Source organism: Mastigoproctus giganteus, chromosome 11, assembly GCF_048544385.1.
Source record: "Mastigoproctus giganteus isolate SK-2022 chromosome 11, ASM4854438v1, whole genome shotgun sequence".
NCBI lineage: Eukaryota > Metazoa > Arthropoda > Arachnida > Uropygi > Thelyphonidae > Mastigoproctus > Mastigoproctus giganteus.
The window spans coordinates 33,480,323-33,498,762 of NC_143585.1; the positions used below are offsets into that span (position 1 = coordinate 33,480,323).

The 18,440-nt window shown below is 37.9% G+C and overlaps 1 protein-coding gene across 1 annotated transcript in view; it reads right to left on the reverse strand.

Annotated features, from left to right (window-relative positions):
• Window positions 1-1,996: 1,996 nt before the first annotated feature.
• The window catches only part of tex (THO complex 3 homolog tex), a 54,136-nt gene continuing 37,692 nt past the window's right edge, over window positions 1,997-18,440 (reverse strand). The window contains exons 5-6 of the mRNA XM_090384213.1: window positions 8,981-9,081; window positions 1,997-2,201 (exon numbers count right to left, since the gene is read on the reverse strand). Coding sequence (XP_090240339.1) covers window positions 2,041-2,201; window positions 8,981-9,081 — 262 coding nt within the window. The 3' untranslated portion in view covers window positions 1,997-2,040. The remainder of the gene's footprint in view (window positions 2,202-8,980; window positions 9,082-18,440) is intronic.

The following is an 18,440-nucleotide window of genomic DNA, read 5'->3' on the forward strand; positions in this document are numbered from 1 at the left end:
CCATGCAGGCATGGAGGAGGCGAAATGGACCCATTAGAAATTCTAGACTCCAGCTCTACTACAGTTAAGTTGGCAACAATAGCACTAATTGGAGAGCCCATAACCATGCCCTGAACTTGCTTTTGTATAGTACCAGGGTATAACACTAGTGCTACAAAGACATAATTCAACACATACAAATATCTTTCATACTGAACTTTCTCTTAATGTGTCATTCCTCTAAAATGCTTTACATGCACACTTATAGATAATATTAAAATGCATAAAATTATACACAGAATATTACAAATTAAAAACGTCACAACAACACCCTAACTTTCAAAGGTGACCACCTCTTTTATCAACAGAAGGATCAATATTTGAGATTTTCTGATTGGTGCAAAGCATTTGGACTTACTTCCCATGGATTTCCAGGCAATGCTATCATTGTTGATCATTCGCATAGATATTGGAACCGAAAATGGTTTGAGAGCTTGAGGATTTATTCTTCAGATCATAATACCATGAATAGGAGAGACTTTTTCTACAAGGATCAGATATTTTTAAATAGAAAGGGTGCAAGAATATTTGCTGATGCTATCAAGGCAATGTTAGGTGGGTCGGAAAACTGCTAGATTGGGGGAGGATTCACAGACTAAAAGATTAATGGTAACTGCAGGCAGATGGGAAAGTGATTCCCACTGCTTCTATTGTAATGAGCAGCAGCCTAGAGAGCAAATTACTGGGGTCTTCAAGAGTTTCTGCGAGTTATCATGGAACAAGTAAATACATGGGCTTTGTTAGGGTAACTAAGAGTAAGAACAAGTGCATATATATTTGCATGTACACTAATGATAGAAGTATAGTAAATAAAACTGATGGATTTGAAGTGCTGAACAAAACATCTAAGGCAAATATTGTTGGGATATCAGAGTCATGGTGTCACACAGATATAAGCAGTGCAGATTGGAATTTGGGGAGTAAAATGTGTACAGAAAAGACAGACAGGGAAGGAAGGGAGGAGTTATGCTATTAGTTAAGAAACACATAAAATCTAAGGAAATGCATCCAGTTGACATGGGTGGACAGTGCAATATTGAGTCTCTTTGGTGTGACATAAACACTAGGAAAGAGAAAATGAGAGTAAGAGTATGTTATAGGCCTAATGAATCTGATGAGTATAATGAGCAGTTGTGCAGAGAAATAGAGTGGACCAGTAAATCAGAATGTCTTATAATGGGGGATTTTAACTTTACAGATATTGACTGGAACTTGTGGGTTGGTCACTTGCACGCTAGCAAGACTTTTGTGGATTTATTGGAGGATTGTATTCTATAGCAACGTGTTCGTGGGGCAATGAGAGGGAATAATACCCTTGATCTGATTAACAGCAGTGATTATTCATGTATTAAGAATTTGCAGATAAAGGAACCACTAAGTGACTGTGATCACACTGTACTGATGTGGGATTTAATTAAAGATGTAACTACCATCAAGGGAAAAGGGAAGAGTTTTCGTTTTCGAAAAGGTGACTACAGTGGTCTCAGTTTTTAAATTCTATACAGTGGGATCAACTGATGTTACCAAACCACAGGTTCCACCGGTTTCCAGTGTTCGTATCATTGACACCACATTATTCAGCATCGACGATCAGCGGTGAGGAGTGGGTATCTGTTGTGGAACCCCATACGTCTCAGTGTGCAGTGCACTGTCATTTGGGTTATTATTTTTGCATATCGTATTGTGATATGAACTGCTGCACAGTGACCTGCCATTGGGCCCATACACGTTGCACGCTTTTCTCACCACGAACATCCACCTTGCAAAATACTTTAGTTGTCAGCAGGTGTTTACCCATTCGACACCATTCTTTGTAATTTGCCACTGAGGCAGTAAAAGATTCTAAAGACAAATAATATAGTTTAATTGCTTTAAGCATATTTACAAGTAGCACAACTAAAATTACACTTAAGAAATGATAAATAAAAACTGCTGCATATAATGTTTTAATTACAGACACGTTTCCTTCATAAAACTTTGGTGGCATGCTATCATGTGCAATCAAGAATCATTTGGAAGTCCATATAATTTCACAGTCCCAGCATCTCGATCTCTGTCATATTTGTCTTTGTCATCACAAGCAAAAGCCAGTAAATGTTTTTTTGGATGCCAAGCAACAGTGAAAGTTGGAGATTCACAAGGAACTTCTGCTATCTTTTCACCTGCAATAAATGATCATTAGAAAAACAAAAGTAATTATTAAGCAATTAAAAAATTATAGTTTTTTTAACACTATACTGTAATGCAATCTCAAGACATTGCCTCAATGTTGCACTACAAATAAACAATTCCTTTCACAAAGTATATGGTTCAGAAAATTAAAACCTGGAGGACCACCCAGACAAATAATTCAATGACAGCCATAATTACAGGTGCAATGTATTCATGATTTACTTCTAGTGAGATATGCAGCAAACTGGAAAGCGGATGGGCCTCTCATGGGATATGAAATTATATGGGCTGTCTTAGAGTTATTAAACAGGAGATGCTTGCATAAATACACACACACACTGGCCAAAAAACAATATGAAACTTTATTCAGTATCAAAGTATTTTGGTCTAATTGTAACTATTCTTCTAGCAAAAGATTGCATAGCTGCAACAAAATTGAAGGAAGAGGATTTTGCTGCCAAATAGCTCTCTCCAGCATATCCTACACATTCTCAATAGGATTGAGTTCAGGTGAATGTGGGGTTGATGGACCAGGAAAGATGATGGAAATCCGTGTGACCAAGAAAGATGGTGGAAATTGACTATTTGGTTAATAGTCAAATTTGAGGCAGCTGTTAATTCCACTGTATAAAGAAATTGGTAGGCCACACCTTGAATTTTGGTAAGGTGTAGATCTATTGGAAAGGTGAGAAGAATAACAAGATCAGCACAAAAGGGAATTCTTACCAAGAAAGACTGACATTCTGTAATTTGCAGTGTCTGGAAACTGGGCATATGTGGAGATGAAACTGAAGTGTTCAAGGCTTTAAAAGTTAATATGCCGACAGCATCTTTACTCTTTCTTGGATGAGTGAAAAATGAATGTTGCAGAACAGATGTTCAGAAATTTGCCTTCAGTCAGAGAGTCACTGATCGTTGGAATAAACTTCCACCAAGTGTTCTGGAAGCAGGTTTATAGTTTATTCAAACTATAAAGTTAACACTTTTGCTGCTGGCTTTTCTGGTGACCTTTTGACCAGAGATTGAGTCAATCTGGACTGAAAAACAGGCAGAGACATTTTTGGGCTTTCTTCTCACTATGACCGAATTAATCAGCTTCTGTGAAGGTTGCTTAACAAAAAATCTGGTTTTTCTTCTGTCAAATTGGAAGAAAACATTCTAAAAGTGGGTGGTTTTTCCCTTCAAGTGGATTAATAATCTGATGTTGTATATTTGCAGGAAGCAGTGAACATGTTAAAGGAGTACTGCGCCAATTATTAGAAGGGTTAGGGGGGAAGTGGCTAATAGTTTCCCCCCCACAAAGCTTGCTTGCTTGTAACACTTTGTCAATAAACAACATTTACTTTCTGCATGGTATACTAGCATTTAAAGGGCCATATTTTTTGATCATCCTACATTAAAACTGTTTATGTTTGGTCAGCATATTGCCAACTACTGGAATAAACTGCCTTCCTAAGTGATTAAAGTTGACAGTGAATTTTAAGGGGCAACTTGATTAGTATACCTTTTGGTGATGAAAAGAGTATGATATTAGGAATAAAAGTTGTATATACAAGTTTTCCTTTTATTTATTTATTTTATTTTATTTAACTAATATATCAAAAGCCGAGCTTCCTTGCGTCTTTTGGACTTAGCAAGACTAATACTAGGATTTTAGTTTCAATCGCTACAAAAAGTAGTTCAATACGTGAAACTATTTTTTTTCTGTTCAAGACAAAACTAGAAAAAAAATGTTCAATACAAGACAACGATCACTTCCAATCTGCAATCCTTTGTACCCTCTATACACCTTCAACTAGTTGTTAAATTCTGTTTCTATATGATATAGTCAATTATGCTTCTTTGTGTAATACTCCCTTCATGCAAACTGGCCATTTTATATTGAGATACTGAGTTTATAGTTTCTAGTAGTCTTCTGCCATCACTGTTAACCTTATCTTTCATTCCCAATGTTCCAAAAATATATATATATATGTAATAGTTATTTCCTAACTTACTATTTAAATCTCCAACCAATATTATTCATTCTTTATCATTAGTTTCTGCTGCTCTTTCTAAGATATTAAAGAATTGCTATATTTCATCAGCCCAGGTGAAGGATCAATTAAAACTGAACCCTCAGCTGGAATATACGCACAAATTTCATCACACAACTTCCAATCTTAAAATTTACCCACTTAATTCTCTTGGATAATCCTACTTGGATAAATCCTACTAATTAAACTTCCTTTCAGACTAGATTTAAAAGCTGCTAATACCTCTTCTAGTGATATATCTTAATTTCAATATGGGTTGAAGGTTGAAGAGACAGAAGATACATATTGAAAGAAGGTTGTTCCAGTGAATAAAAAGTAGAAAGCAGACCGAGGAAGAGGAAAAGTTAGTTCTATGAGTTTTGAGCTGAATAGTGAATGGATTCTGCCTAGTTAAGGGATGTTTTTGAACTGATTTTGAAGAAAGAGGTGGAATTACAGATCCAATTCAGAAAAAAAGTGCCTGTGGGAATATCTAGAGAAAACATACACGTAGCAAAAACAATATCTGTGACACAGATTGGAGAGAGAGAGTTTGCAAGAGATGGGTCATTAATTAATTTGATTACCCTCTTTTTACACAGCATGGACTAGTTAATTTTGGTAATTTCACTTCTTTCCCATTTAACCTTCTAATATTAATGATACCTATCTTGATATTTTTCCAGCAACATAATTTGCACTCTGTATCCTGGTTCCGTGACAAGCATCTGGGGGAGCCAGGCAACATTGTTGTTATTTGGTTTTTAGGAGCATTAGCAACTAAAGCCATATTGCTCCGGGTATATGCGGTGGTCATTCCCTGACCTTTCCGTATCCTCCGTATTTGGTGGCTCACGGGCTCGAACCCCGGTCTAATCAAGAAGCATGTGCTACGCACTGCTGCTCCTGCCCACCTGGCTAAGGAGGCACCAGGCAACATTGTAGCTAGTATGAATCTTGATTGCAGTGACACAATTTCAGCCTATAATTTATTTAATTTAGTCACCTTAGTCATGTATTTTCAGTTCATTCTCATTCATTTATTAGCCATATTGTTGGTCCCTACTAACAGGGAACATTGGGTGAACACTGGGTCTGGACTTCCTCACAAGCCTAGCACTGGAGATGTAGGGATCTCCTCCTGGTTAGATAACCTTTATACGAAAACCAATTTTACTCCATTCAAAAATTTATTTTTAAACATGTTACAGCTGTCTATAGTCAGAAGAATTTATAAATATACTAACTGCTTAAGGTAACAAGCATATCAGTACCATGGTTAAAAATGAGTGGGGCTCTTTTTGCAGTGCTGTGCATCTCTTAGCAATTAAAGCAACTAAAATGGATAATACTCCAAAAGGGAAAAAGTGTACCTATAATATTGAAATCTGCTGTAATACTGTGTTTGGATTGCTCCTTTGATTGCCAACCATGGGTTATATATACCTTATATGACCAAACGTTTTTGGACACCCTCCACAAATATTCTGCACTGTCAGAAGTTCAACTCACATGTGTATTAGCAGGCATACCAATATAAATCTCATGTGTCTGCCTGTGTAACAGTTGCATTTGAAGACAGCAGGATGGTGGCTAGATGCCACATCAGTATCCTCCACATACAACTGTGACTTGTGTGAACCTCCCAAAATCTGCTGTGGCAGATGTTACTCAAATTTTTTTTACCTCAGTGAAAAAAGGTGCACAAATTCAAGGAATTCATTTGATAAACCATAAAGAGCCTTGCACCTCTTGCATACCATCTGTAGAAAGTATCACTGAACAAGTTTAAGAGATTAACAATAACATCCATCATTATATCAACCACCTGTAGGGAGCTGCCTAACCTTTGGTTTGATAACATGAATCAATGTAAAATGGATTTTGGAGTGACACCAGGGCACTTGCTATACACTGTTGCATTTGCAGAGAGGTGTGGATATTTCCCAGGAAGGGAAATTGTTGCATTTGGGGTGGGGATATTTCCCAGGAAGTGCTTCATGCTGGAGAGTATCATCTTGTCCATGAAGTTTGGTGGAGGCACTCTGATGGTATGGGACTGTTTTGGACTTGGTGGTAGTGGCTGAAACCATGAAGCCCATGACCTATTTGGGTGTTTTGGGAAATTATGCACTACTTACATGTGGCAATGTTGTGGAAATGGGCTCTGTTAATAACGGCAAGACAATGTTGCAATTGAATTGGCTGGCTTAGAACCTAGACCTTGACCCCAATGACACCTGTGATATGAAGTGAAACTCTGGATTAGGCAGCAACCAAAATGGTTGCTGCTTTCTTCCAAACCAGTTCTGGAAGCTTCTTTGCAGAAAGAATGTAGGTAAATTTTTGATGACACCTATTGGAAATCAGTAGAAAGTTTGACCATGAGGGTTTGGGCTGTTGTACAGACAAAAGGTCACTATGTATTAGATTTTTGATTTAAAGCCTTTTTACAACTACCTGAGTGTCTGAATACTTTTTTGTCACACAGTATATATACAATGGCATTTAAACTTCTAAAATGTTATGTGCTGTTTATTTGTAGTGGAACACTGAGGCAATTTGTATCAATAATGTATCAATAGTAATAAATAAAAGTAGCAATTTGTATCAATAGTAGTAGTAGTAGAGGCATGTGATGCAAGAAAGCAATTTGGCTGATGCTTATATAGCATCAGCCAAAAAAAAACAATTTCATATATCCATTCCCTCTAAAAGTTTGCCCAATTCCTCCTTGAATTTATTTAAGCTATCAACTTCCATGACAGATGGAAGTTTGTTCCAGCAATCAACTACCCACTGGCTAAAGACAAATTTCCACACATCTATTCTACAAATGTCTTTCCTCAATTTGAATTTTTGCCCTCCCCCAGTTCGTAATCTGAGCAAGCAGAAGAATCCCATCAGAATTGAGCCTACTCAACCCATTCAAGGCCTTATACACCTCAATCAGATCACCTTGCAGGTATCTAGTCTCCAGATGCTGCAATCTGCAGAACTTAGTCCTTTCTTGGTAAGAGGACCCCTTCATTCCCCTTACCAATCTTGTAGCCCTTCTCTGTACTTGCTCAAGCAACATTACTTCCTTCCTAAAATGAGGCCTCCAGACCTGTATGCAGTACTCAAGGCATGGCCTGACCATTGCCTTATACAAAGGGATAATCACCTCCTTTTCTCTACTAGCAAAATTTCTGTATATATCACTGACAACACCCAATGACCTGCTCTGGCAGCCTGTCTGCACTGCTCAGAAAACTTTATATCTGACTGCGTAATTACTAGGTCTTTTTCATTTTCTACCACCCTAAGTGTAGTACCACACAGTTGGTACATTTCTCTGGGGTTACTTCTACCCATATGCAATACTTTGCATTTGTCAATGTTAAACTTCAGTTGTTACTTCTCAGCCCATCTGCCCAACTTTTCTAGATCTGGTTGCAGTAGCACACTGCCATTAGTCATTATCAACCCCTCCAACCTTAGTATCATCTGCAAACCTGGATATTAAGCCTGATAGACCTTCATCAGTATCACTGATAAATATACAAAACAACAATGGATTAAAAATTAATGTTATTAGTGGAGTACCCCAGGGTTCAGTGTTCTGAACCCTGGGGTACACTAATAACATTAGTCCACGAATAGCAGCATCCATTGATTACCACTCTCTGCCGTCTCCCACTCAACCACCCTTTTACCCATTGTAGCAACTTGCCCTTAATACCATTCTGCTCCAATTTAGTAGTCCAATTTAGTACAGTAATCCTCCATGCGCAACAGTATCAAAAGCTTTCCTGAAATCCAAGTATGTGATATTAAAATTATTTTTTGCATCCAGTTCCTTTGTAACCACATCATAATATCCAATAAAATTTGTCACACATTTGCCTTAACAAACCCATGCTATGTCTGAATTATTACTGCAGTCTTGTCTAGATGATATTGTCTATAGGGTAGGAACTGCCAATTAATTTTTTTTGTAGTCCATATAATAGAGTATCTCATCACGGTCAGGCTTCTTTTGGCAGGAGCAGCACATGCTTCTTGATTAGACCAGGGTTCGAGCCCGTGAGCCACCAAATACGGAGGATGTGGAAAGGTCAGGGAATGACGACCGCATATCCCCGGAGCAATATGGCCTTAGTTGCTAATGCTCCTAAAAACCAAATAACAACAATAACAACATTCTTTTGGCATAAAATTAATAAATCATCAAATAAATATTATGATAAATTTTTATTTCCTCTTATTATGGTAACCTTACTTATTATTACAGAACAAGAAGAAAAAAGGTGCATTCAATATAATGTGGGACTGGTATTTTAAATTTCATACATCAAATTAAGGGAACCTACAAAATGCAAAACTAAAATAACTACTTTATGTACAAATAAGTGACTTTGGTTCAGATCACTTGTGATCTGTAAAAAATCAATTGAAAAATCAAAGCAGTCCATATGTGTAGTACAGTTGCCAATTTGTGACCCCTACTATAGGGTTAGGTTATTTAGATTAGCATCAAGGCAAATTAGATGAGAAGGCATCAGAATATTGGGCTATACAACTGAGTCTATACCATGCTGATTATAAAACAGTTCTTTTTTTATGGAAGTGATATTTGCTGAACTCTTTGTTTTAAAATCAGAAACCAATTTTAAAACAAAGAATTCGCTGAACTCTTTGTTTTAAAATCAATCACAACCACTAAAGAAATTTTTAAAATTATTCCTAGGAGAGCGTGAAACTTAACTTACCCGTTTCTACATCAGCAATATCTATAAGTAGATCCTCAGAAGCTGAAGCAAGCATTCTTCCATCATAACTAAAGCTGATTGTTCTAACTGGCCATTCTAACCTATGTGTACAGAAAAATAAAATGTGGTGAAACTTTTAAGGTTGGAAGGAAATACTAAAACAACGTACGAAATAGTCATTAGTGATTCAAAATGAAAATGTTTCATTTTCATTTTGAATCAGCACCAAGGAACATTAATCAACAATATACAGAAAATCCTTGAAAATTCAGAATTTTAAAAAATTTGGCATTTTGAGAATTTTACATAAAAAAATCCCAATAATCTAGTAATTATGCTGCAAGGCCTGTGCTCTATGGCGTGATGTTGTTTTCATACTGCCGAGATCCGAGAATACTAGCTACATCAATTACAGAACACATGTAAATGAAGCAGGTACAGCCAGTTCTACTATAACATGGAACATGTGTTCCTAAAAATCATTGCATTATGGTATTTCACACATTAAAAACAACAGGGCTTATGGGAAAAACAGAGATGGGGCAGAGCACCCAAAAAAAAAAAAAAAAAAAAGAAAAAAGTTCGGTCTGGTAAGTAATACGCTAAAAAAAGTTAGAAACCCAATAAAATTGCCAACACAGGTTTAAACATCTTAAATTTCTAATAAATAAATAAATATTACAGTAAATATAGCATTTTACCGTGACAAGATATGAAGTTCGCTTGCTGGAAATGGTGAAGGGTTGTAGCTGGTGAGTTATAGCGAAGAGGTAGAAGGAGAGTTATCATTCTTAGGACAAAATGTTGTTACACTCGATGGGGAAGGGTGTGACTTACTGTCCTGCTTTTCTTTCTTCTGCACTGGCTTAAAATAGCTATCTAGCTTTTGTTGCTTTTCTTGCCTCCTTCTTTCATACAGGAGCTGCCTGTATGGTTCCAAATGGGTATGAATGCCATGAAGCACTATCCTACTACATTCAGCATTAAATCATTATCTTAAATCCACTGCAGGTGCTTTTCAATTCCACTTACAGCAGCTGATAATTCTACTGTTTTAAGTTCTCATAGGGCAGCCTGCTGGACTTCATCGTCATCCTCATCTTGGCCTTCCACTTGGCTGGTTGCAACAAGTTGCAAGTCTTCATTAGATAGATCCTCATTATGAGACTCTAGAAGCTCTTCTACATCTTTATTTTCTACTTAGCATTAACATTAGTAGAGGCATATGATGCAAGAAGGCAAGTTATATAGCATCAGCCAAAAAAAAAAAAAAATAAATAAATAAATAAAATAAAATAAAATCTCTTTATTTTCTACTTAGCATTAACATTAGTAGAGGCATATGATGCAAGAAGGCAAGTTATATAGCATCAGCCAAAAAAAAAAAAAAAATAAATAAATAAAATAAAATAAAATAAAATCTCTTCCCATTTCACCCATCCATTCGCTCAAATGTTTGTCTAGTTCTGCCTTCAGCTTATTTAAGTTACTGACCTCCATTACAACAGATGGAAGTTTGTTCCAACTATCAACCACCCGCTGGCTAGAGGCGAATTTCCACACATCTATTCTTCAAATGTCCTAAAATTTCCTCAACTTGAATTTATGGCCCCCTCTGGTGAGTAATCTGAGGAAGAGGAAGAATCCCATTAGCACTGAGCTTATTCAATCCATTCAAGGCCTTATACACCTCAATTAGATCACCTCACAGGTGCCTAGTCTCCAGAAGCTGCAATTTGCAGCAGAACGTAAGCCTTTCTTGGTAACACCAACCTTTTGTTTCACTCACCAATTTCGTTGCCCTTCTCTGCACTCGTTCCAGCAGCTCGACACCTTTTCTAAAATGAGGCCTCCAGACCTGTATACAGTACTCAAGGTGTGGCCTGACCACTGCCTTATAAAATTTGACAATCACCTTATCCATGCTAGCAAAATTCCTGTATATCATTGACAAGACACTATGAGCTACACTTGCAGCCTTTTTACCCCCAGGTATTTTTCATTCTCCACTACCCTGAGTGTAGTACCACACAGTTGGTACATTTCTCTGGAGTTAATGCTACCCATATGCAGTACTTTACATTTGTCAATGTTAAACTTCAGTTGCTACCTCTCATGAGCCAATGCAAAAATCATGTTATACTCACATCATGTTATACCCTAATATATCAGTCACACTGGAGCAAAAAAAAAATTCACATTGCTAAAATGCATTTTATAGCAGAACTGGCTGTATGTACAAACTAAAATTAACTGTGATTGGTAAAGTGTTTTCTCATCCATTAACGAGCGAATAAATATGAATGGATAACTTATATGTGATATTAGAGTGATTATGTACCAGAGGCACAGATGCACTGCAGATCTAAGGGGCAAAATACTGAATAAATGCTCTGACTACCATAACGTTTATAGCAGAGTAACTCTTTTGGCTTGAGTACTTCACTTGTCCCCTCTTAAAAAAAAACAAAAAAACTGGATTAGAAAAATGATCATGTATTGATTTCAAAAAAATTATGAATTTGTATCAAATTCTGGAAAAAAAACTTTAAAGAAAATTAAATAAAGAATAATTAAAAAAGTTAGCTTTCATAACATCAGTATTACCCATTTAGTGCTTCTGCTAAAGGGGGAAAAAAGTAGATAATAAAATACAAAACAAATTATGCACTTCCCTGCTTATATAGGTAACTATCCAGCTGACCTCTGAATTTCTACAAATTGTCAGCCCCAAATACCTGCAGAGGCAACTTATTCCTATAACCAATGAGTCACTGGCTAAAAGAAAACTTCCTATAATCTAGTCTAAACCTTTTCCCCTGTAATTTGAATTTTTGGCCCCTAGTTCTGAAATTCACTATAACAGTGAAAATTCCAACTTCATTCGTTTTATAAATTCCTCTCAGAGCATTATTAACCTCAATCAGGTTCCCTCTAAGATGCCATATTGCAAGGTCTGTAGCCATATAATCAGTCTTTTCTCATAGTCACCCTTTTGCCAATCTCACCATGTGTATATTGCCTCTTTTTGGACCCTTTCAAGAAACTCAATGTCTTTTTTTGGATAAGAGCTCCATACTTGAACATAGTTTTCCAAATGCAGCCTTACAATTGCTTTATACAGTAGGATTATGACCTCCCTATGCAGCAGAACGTAAGCCTTTCTTGGTAACACCAACCTTTTGTTTCACTCACCAATTTCGTTGCCCTTCTCTGTACTCGTTCCAGCAGCTCTACATCCTTCTTGAAATGAGGCCTCCAGACCTGTATACAGTACTCTAGGTGTGGCCTGACCATTGCCTTATACAAGGGAATAATCACCTCCTTATCCCTGCTAGAAAAATTCCTGTATATCATTGACAAGACACCATGCAGAGCATCTGCACTGCACAGAAAACTTCATATCTGCCTGCACAATTACCCCCAGGTCCTTTTCATTCTCTACCACTGTCAGTGTAGTACCACAGAGTTGATACGTTACTCTGGGGTTACTGCTTCTCATATGTAGTACTTTACATTTGTCAATGTTAAACTTCATTTGCCACCTCTTAGCCCATATGCTCAACTTTTCTGAGGACACTAATGACAGCAGCGTACTGTCATTAATGTCCTTAACAACCCTGCCAACCTTCATATCGTCTGCAAAACTTGGACATTAAGCCTGATATACCATCATCAATATCATTTATAAATACAGAAAACAACAATGGACCCAATACTGAACCCCGAGGGACTCCACTAATAGATATGGAAGTTATATAATGAAACTCGGAGATAATACTCAATACCGATAAAAAATTTTTTTTTATATATAGTGTTATAACTGCTATTTGTTATTTTGTTATTTTGGTTTTTTTTAGAAGCATTAGCAACTAAGGCCATATTGCTACGGGGATATGCGGTGGTCATTCCCTGACCTTTCCGCATCCTCCGTATTTGGTGGCTCACGGGCTCGAACCCCGGTCTAATCAAGAAGAATGTGCTACGCACTGCTGCTCCTGCCCACCTGGCTGCGGAGGTGCCATTATAACTGCACTGGGATAAATGTTTAGGGTTATAATTTTGTATTGAAACTGAAATTTTATTTGAAATTGAATCAAAATCATGACTCAGACCAGAGCAGCAAAGCAAAAGGCTCAAGCTAATGGGAGTAATGTGGCTCAGGGAAGAACTGAGGGGCGCAGTTGTCCTCTGAATCACAGCCTTTTAAAATAGACTACTTGTTTGATGTGGAGCAATCAGGGATGGGACATGATATTGCCAAGGGGAATGTCTTTGTGTGTGCGCAATGTAAGGAGCGTGAGTTGTTGTTATGTTATTTGGTTTTTAGGAGCATTAGCAACTAAGGCCATATTGCTCCAGGATATGCGGTGGTCATTCCCTGACCTTTCCACATCCTCTGTATTTGGTGGTGACGGGCTCAAACCCCGGTCTAATCAAGAAGAGTGTGCTACGCACTGCTGCTCCTTCCCACCTGGCTAAGGAGGAGGCAAGGAGCGTGAGGAAATCAGGCAAAAACTCAGTGTTGTTATGGGCCTATATGAGAGCTTGAAGGACAGGGCGGATGCCCTCGAAGGATTTAAATTGAGGTGCCCATCAAGCTCTCAGCTGCCCACATCAATGCCAGAGCTTGCACTTGAACATCATGCAATACAGTGGAAACCCCCAAGGCAAAATGCACTGGTCCCACAGAAACTAGTAGTTGTTGGTGGCTCTATTGTCAGGGAATCGGGGAACATATTGTACAAAAAGGATAGGTAGAACAGGACAAGGGTATGTCTGTCAGGGGAAAGATTGATGATGTTGTAGAGCAGATATCATCTTTTAAGAGCACAAAAGGTGATAGTGTTGTACATGTTGGCACTAATGATAATAAGAGTAGGAGACTGGCGGAATTACTTAACAAGTACAGGTCACTGTTGAACAAAAGCCGTGAATTAGGGATGAATTTGAAAGTGTCTGCAATTCTGACCAGACACGATAGGAGGGAGTATATGATGAGAGCCTTGTCGATCAATTTGGCCCTGGAGAGATTGTGAAGGCTCAAAGGGTAGAATTGTTCTCAGCCTGGTCTGTGCTTGTTAACAGGAAAGACTGCTTCTACAGGGATGAGATACACTTAAACAGAACGGGTGCAAGAATATTTGCTGATGCTATCGAGGCAGTGTTAGGTGGGTTGGAAACTGCTAGCTGGGGGGGGAACACAGACTAATAGATTACCAGTAGCCGCTGGCAGAGGTGAAAGTGATTATTGCACTGCTTCTATTGGAATGAGCAGCAGCCTGGAAAACAAGATGCAGGGAATTTCAGAGACTGCTGGACATCATTGTGGTACAAGGAAACAAGTGAGTGTGTTAGGGTAGCTAAGAATAGGAACGGGTGCATGTAAACTTGTGTGTACACCAATGCTAGGAGTTTGGTAAATAAATTTGATGAATTTGAGGTGTTGGCCAAAACATCAAAGGCAGATATTGTTGAGATATCAGAGACATGGTGTGACACAGATATAAGGAATGCAGAAATGGAATTTCCGGAGTACAATGTGTACAAGAAGGATAAGAAGAGAGGAGGAGTTATGGTATTAGTTAAGAAACACATAAAATGCAAGGAAGTACAGACAGTCGACATGGCTGGACAGTGCAGTGTCGAGTCAGTTTGGTGTAACATAAGCACTGGGAAATCAAAATTGAGAGTAGGAGTGTGTTATAGGCCTAATGACTCTGATGACTATAATAAACAACTATACAGGGAAATATAGTGGGCCAGTAAATCAGAGTCTTTTAATGGGGGATTTGAATTTCTCAGATATTGACTGGAATTTGTGGATTGGTCACTCACACACTAGCAAGGCTTTTGTGGATTTATTGGGTGATTGTTTTCTACAGCAGCACGTTCGGGAGCCAACTAGAGGGAGTAATACTCTTGATCTGATTATAAGCAGTGATTCTTCATGCATTAAGAATCTGCAGATAAAGGAACCACTAGGTGGCAGTGATTGCAGTGTGCTGAAGTGGTATTTACTCAAAGAGGTAACTACCATCAGGTAAAGGGAAGGGTTTTTGCTTTGTTAAAGGTGACTACGAAGGTCTGAGCAAGTATTTAAATTGTATACGGTGAGACCAACTGATAATGTTACCAACAGAAAATTCAAAATGGGAAGCATTCAAAGAACTTATCTTGGAAGCTACTAGGCTTTTCATACCAACTAAGAAATATTGTTCAAAGTTTAGGTCTAAATGGATGTCAGATGAATTAATGAGACATGTGGCAGAGAAGAAAAATGCATGGGATACATATAAATTGATGGGTGACACAGAAGCCTATGATAGATATAAGTTAAAATATCTTATATTTTAACTTATATCTATCATATCTATCTTCTTTGTGCCTTGGTCTATAACCAAGGTGGCAAGGCTTCTTTGTGCCTTGGTCTACAACCAAGGCACAAAGAAGGTTAGGCAGACAAATGCAGATTACAAGAAGTCTTTGGCAAAGGATGCAAAGAAAAACAGCAAAGAGTTCTATACTTATGTAAATTCTAGAAGGAAGGGGATGAATCAGATTGGTCCACTGGATATCAATGGTTCAACTGTTGGTGATCCTGTGCAGGTAGCTAACAAACTAAAGGAGTATTTTGCTACTGCATTCACACATCAGGAGTTATCCAGGAAGAGGATTACCAGAAGTGAATTAAACTCTGGCAGTGAGCTAGATGATTTTGTAATAACTGAGAGAAAGTGGAGGAGAAATTGTTGAAGATAAACATAAGAAAGGCACCTGGGGTGGATGGGATCTATCCAGTTATATTAAATGAGGCAGCAAAGGAAGTAAGCAAACCCTTAGCCATAATTATGAGAGCTTCCTTGGACTCAGGGGAGGTACCCATCGACTGGAGATGTGCAAATGTGACCTCAATTCACAAAGGAGGATCAAAGGGCGATACAAGTTATTATAGACCTGTTAGTTTAACTTCTGTTCCAGGGAAATTAATGAAAGCACTGGTTAAAGAAGGACTGTAGGATCATCTAGACAAGACTTCAGTTATAGCTCGGACACAGCATGGTTTTGTTAAGGTTAAGTCTTGTCTGATCAATTTGACTGGATACTATGATGTGATCACAAAGGAACTGGATGCAGGGAATAACTTTGATATCATATATTTGGATCTTAGAAAGGCTTTTGATACTGTTGCATATGGAAGACTGCTGCACAAATTGGAGCAATGTGGCATTGGAGGCAAATTGCTGCTATGGATAAAGGGATGGTTGAATGGGAGAAGAGAGAGAGATTGGTAATCAACACTGCTCTTCATGGACTAATTTCATTAGTGGAGTCCCTCAGGGTTCAGTGTTGGGTCCATTGTTGCTTTCTGTATTTATTAATGATATTGATGATGGTATATCAGGCTTAATGTCCAAGTTTGCAGACGATACAAAGGTTGGCAGGGTTGTTAATGATACTAATGACAGTATGCTGCTGCAAAGAGGATCTAGAAAAGTTGAGCAGATGGGCTGAGAGGTTGCAACTGAAGTTTAACATTGACAAATGTAAAGTACTGCATATAGGAAGCAGTAACTCAAGAGTAACGTATCAACTGTGTGGTACTATACTGACAGTGGTAGAGAATGAAAAGGACCTGGGTAGGCAGATATGTAATTGTGTAGGCAGATATGAAGTTTTCTGAGCACTGCAGACAGTCTGCAAGAGTAGCTCATGGTGTCTTGTCAATGATATACAGGAATTTTCCTAGAAGGGATAAGGAGGTGATTATCCTCTTGTATAAGGCAATGATCAGGCCATACCTTAAGTACTGTATACAGGTCTGGAGGCCTCATTTTAGGAAGGATGTAGAGCTGCTGGAGCGAGTGCAGAGAAGGGCAACAAGATTAATGAATGGAACAAAGGGTTGCTCTTACGAAGAAAGGCTTAAGTTTTGCAAATTACAGTGTCTGAAGATTAGGCACTTGCAAGGTGATCTGATTGAGGTGTATAAAGTCTTGAATGATTTGAGCATGCTCAATGCTGATGGGGGTTCTTCCTCTTGCTAAAAATAATCGCCTGAGTGGGCATAAATTCAAATTGAGGAAAGACAGTTGTAGGATAGATGTGTGGAAGTTTGCCTTTAGCCAGCGTGTGATTGATTGCTGGAACAAACTTCCATCTGTCATTGTAGTTGATAGCTTAAATAGATTCAAGGCAGAACTAGACAAACATCTGGACTGAATGGATGGGTAAAATTAAAAGATTTTTTTTTTTTTTTTTTTGGTGATGCTATATAAACTTGCTTTCTTGCATGATGTGCCTTTACTAATGCTAATGCTAATTTGTTCTTTAAGATGCTCAGCATTTTATATTTTCACAACATAACATACAGCTTCTGTTTGAGATTGCCTCACAGATACGGGGGGATGCTGCTAAATTCTTGGTCTGCCCCATTTCCAATTTTTTTTTGACAAATGGGTGTCAAATTATAAAAGAGCATATCTTTTTATGCTGAACAGCCGATTTTCCTAAAAAAATTCTAATATCCATTTTTATTTTTTATGGGAATGGATGAAAAATATATGTCAGCACAAAACATTACTTTCAGCAAAACTAAAGGTATTAAATACCTGTTATTAAATATTAGCAGTTATTAAATACCTGTTTCTATGTAGGGAAACATCAAAGGAAATTCATATGTTGGTGATATTAAGAGAACAGTGTCCACTACTGAACCATCAAAAGCTTAGTTGAAACAATGGAATTTTTTGACATTGAGATGCAGACAGCAGAAAGGCAAGTTTCTGTGACAGTGCCTGAAAATGTTGATGCCATTTGCACCATGATAATGTCTGATCTATGAATTTCTGCTAAACAGATATCTGAGAACTCTATGCATAATCAGGGAACATGTTGAAAAATGTTATGACATTTTGGGCATGCAGAAGCTTTCTGCCATATAGGCTCCCAAATGTCTGAATGCTGATAAAAAAAAAAATTAAAAAAAGCAACAGAGTCTCCTATTCTTTATCATTTTGAGCAAAATGATTTTTTTGGTGTGAATTGTGACCATGGATGAAATACGGTTGCTCCATTATGATCCAGAGACCAAAGCACAGTAGTTCCCCCTATACAAAGAAATTCTGCACTCAGAAGTCTGCTGGAAAGGTCTTGGGCTCTGTCTTTTGGGACAAGGATGGGATTTTGTTTATTGACTACCTGGAGAAGGGTAAAATGATAATTGTTGAGCATTATTCTTCCCTTTTGAACAAACTGAAAGAGGAATTGAAGGTGAAACTCTCAGGAAAAAGTTCACCCAAGGAGTGCTGTTTCTGCAGGAGAATGCTCCAGCACACACACACACTTCTTCACCATCTGCCATATTCACCAAGCCTTGGATCACCTCTTCCCCAATCTCAAAAAACATTTAAAGGGTATCAAATTTGCATCAAATGATGATATCATATGAGCCGGTTTG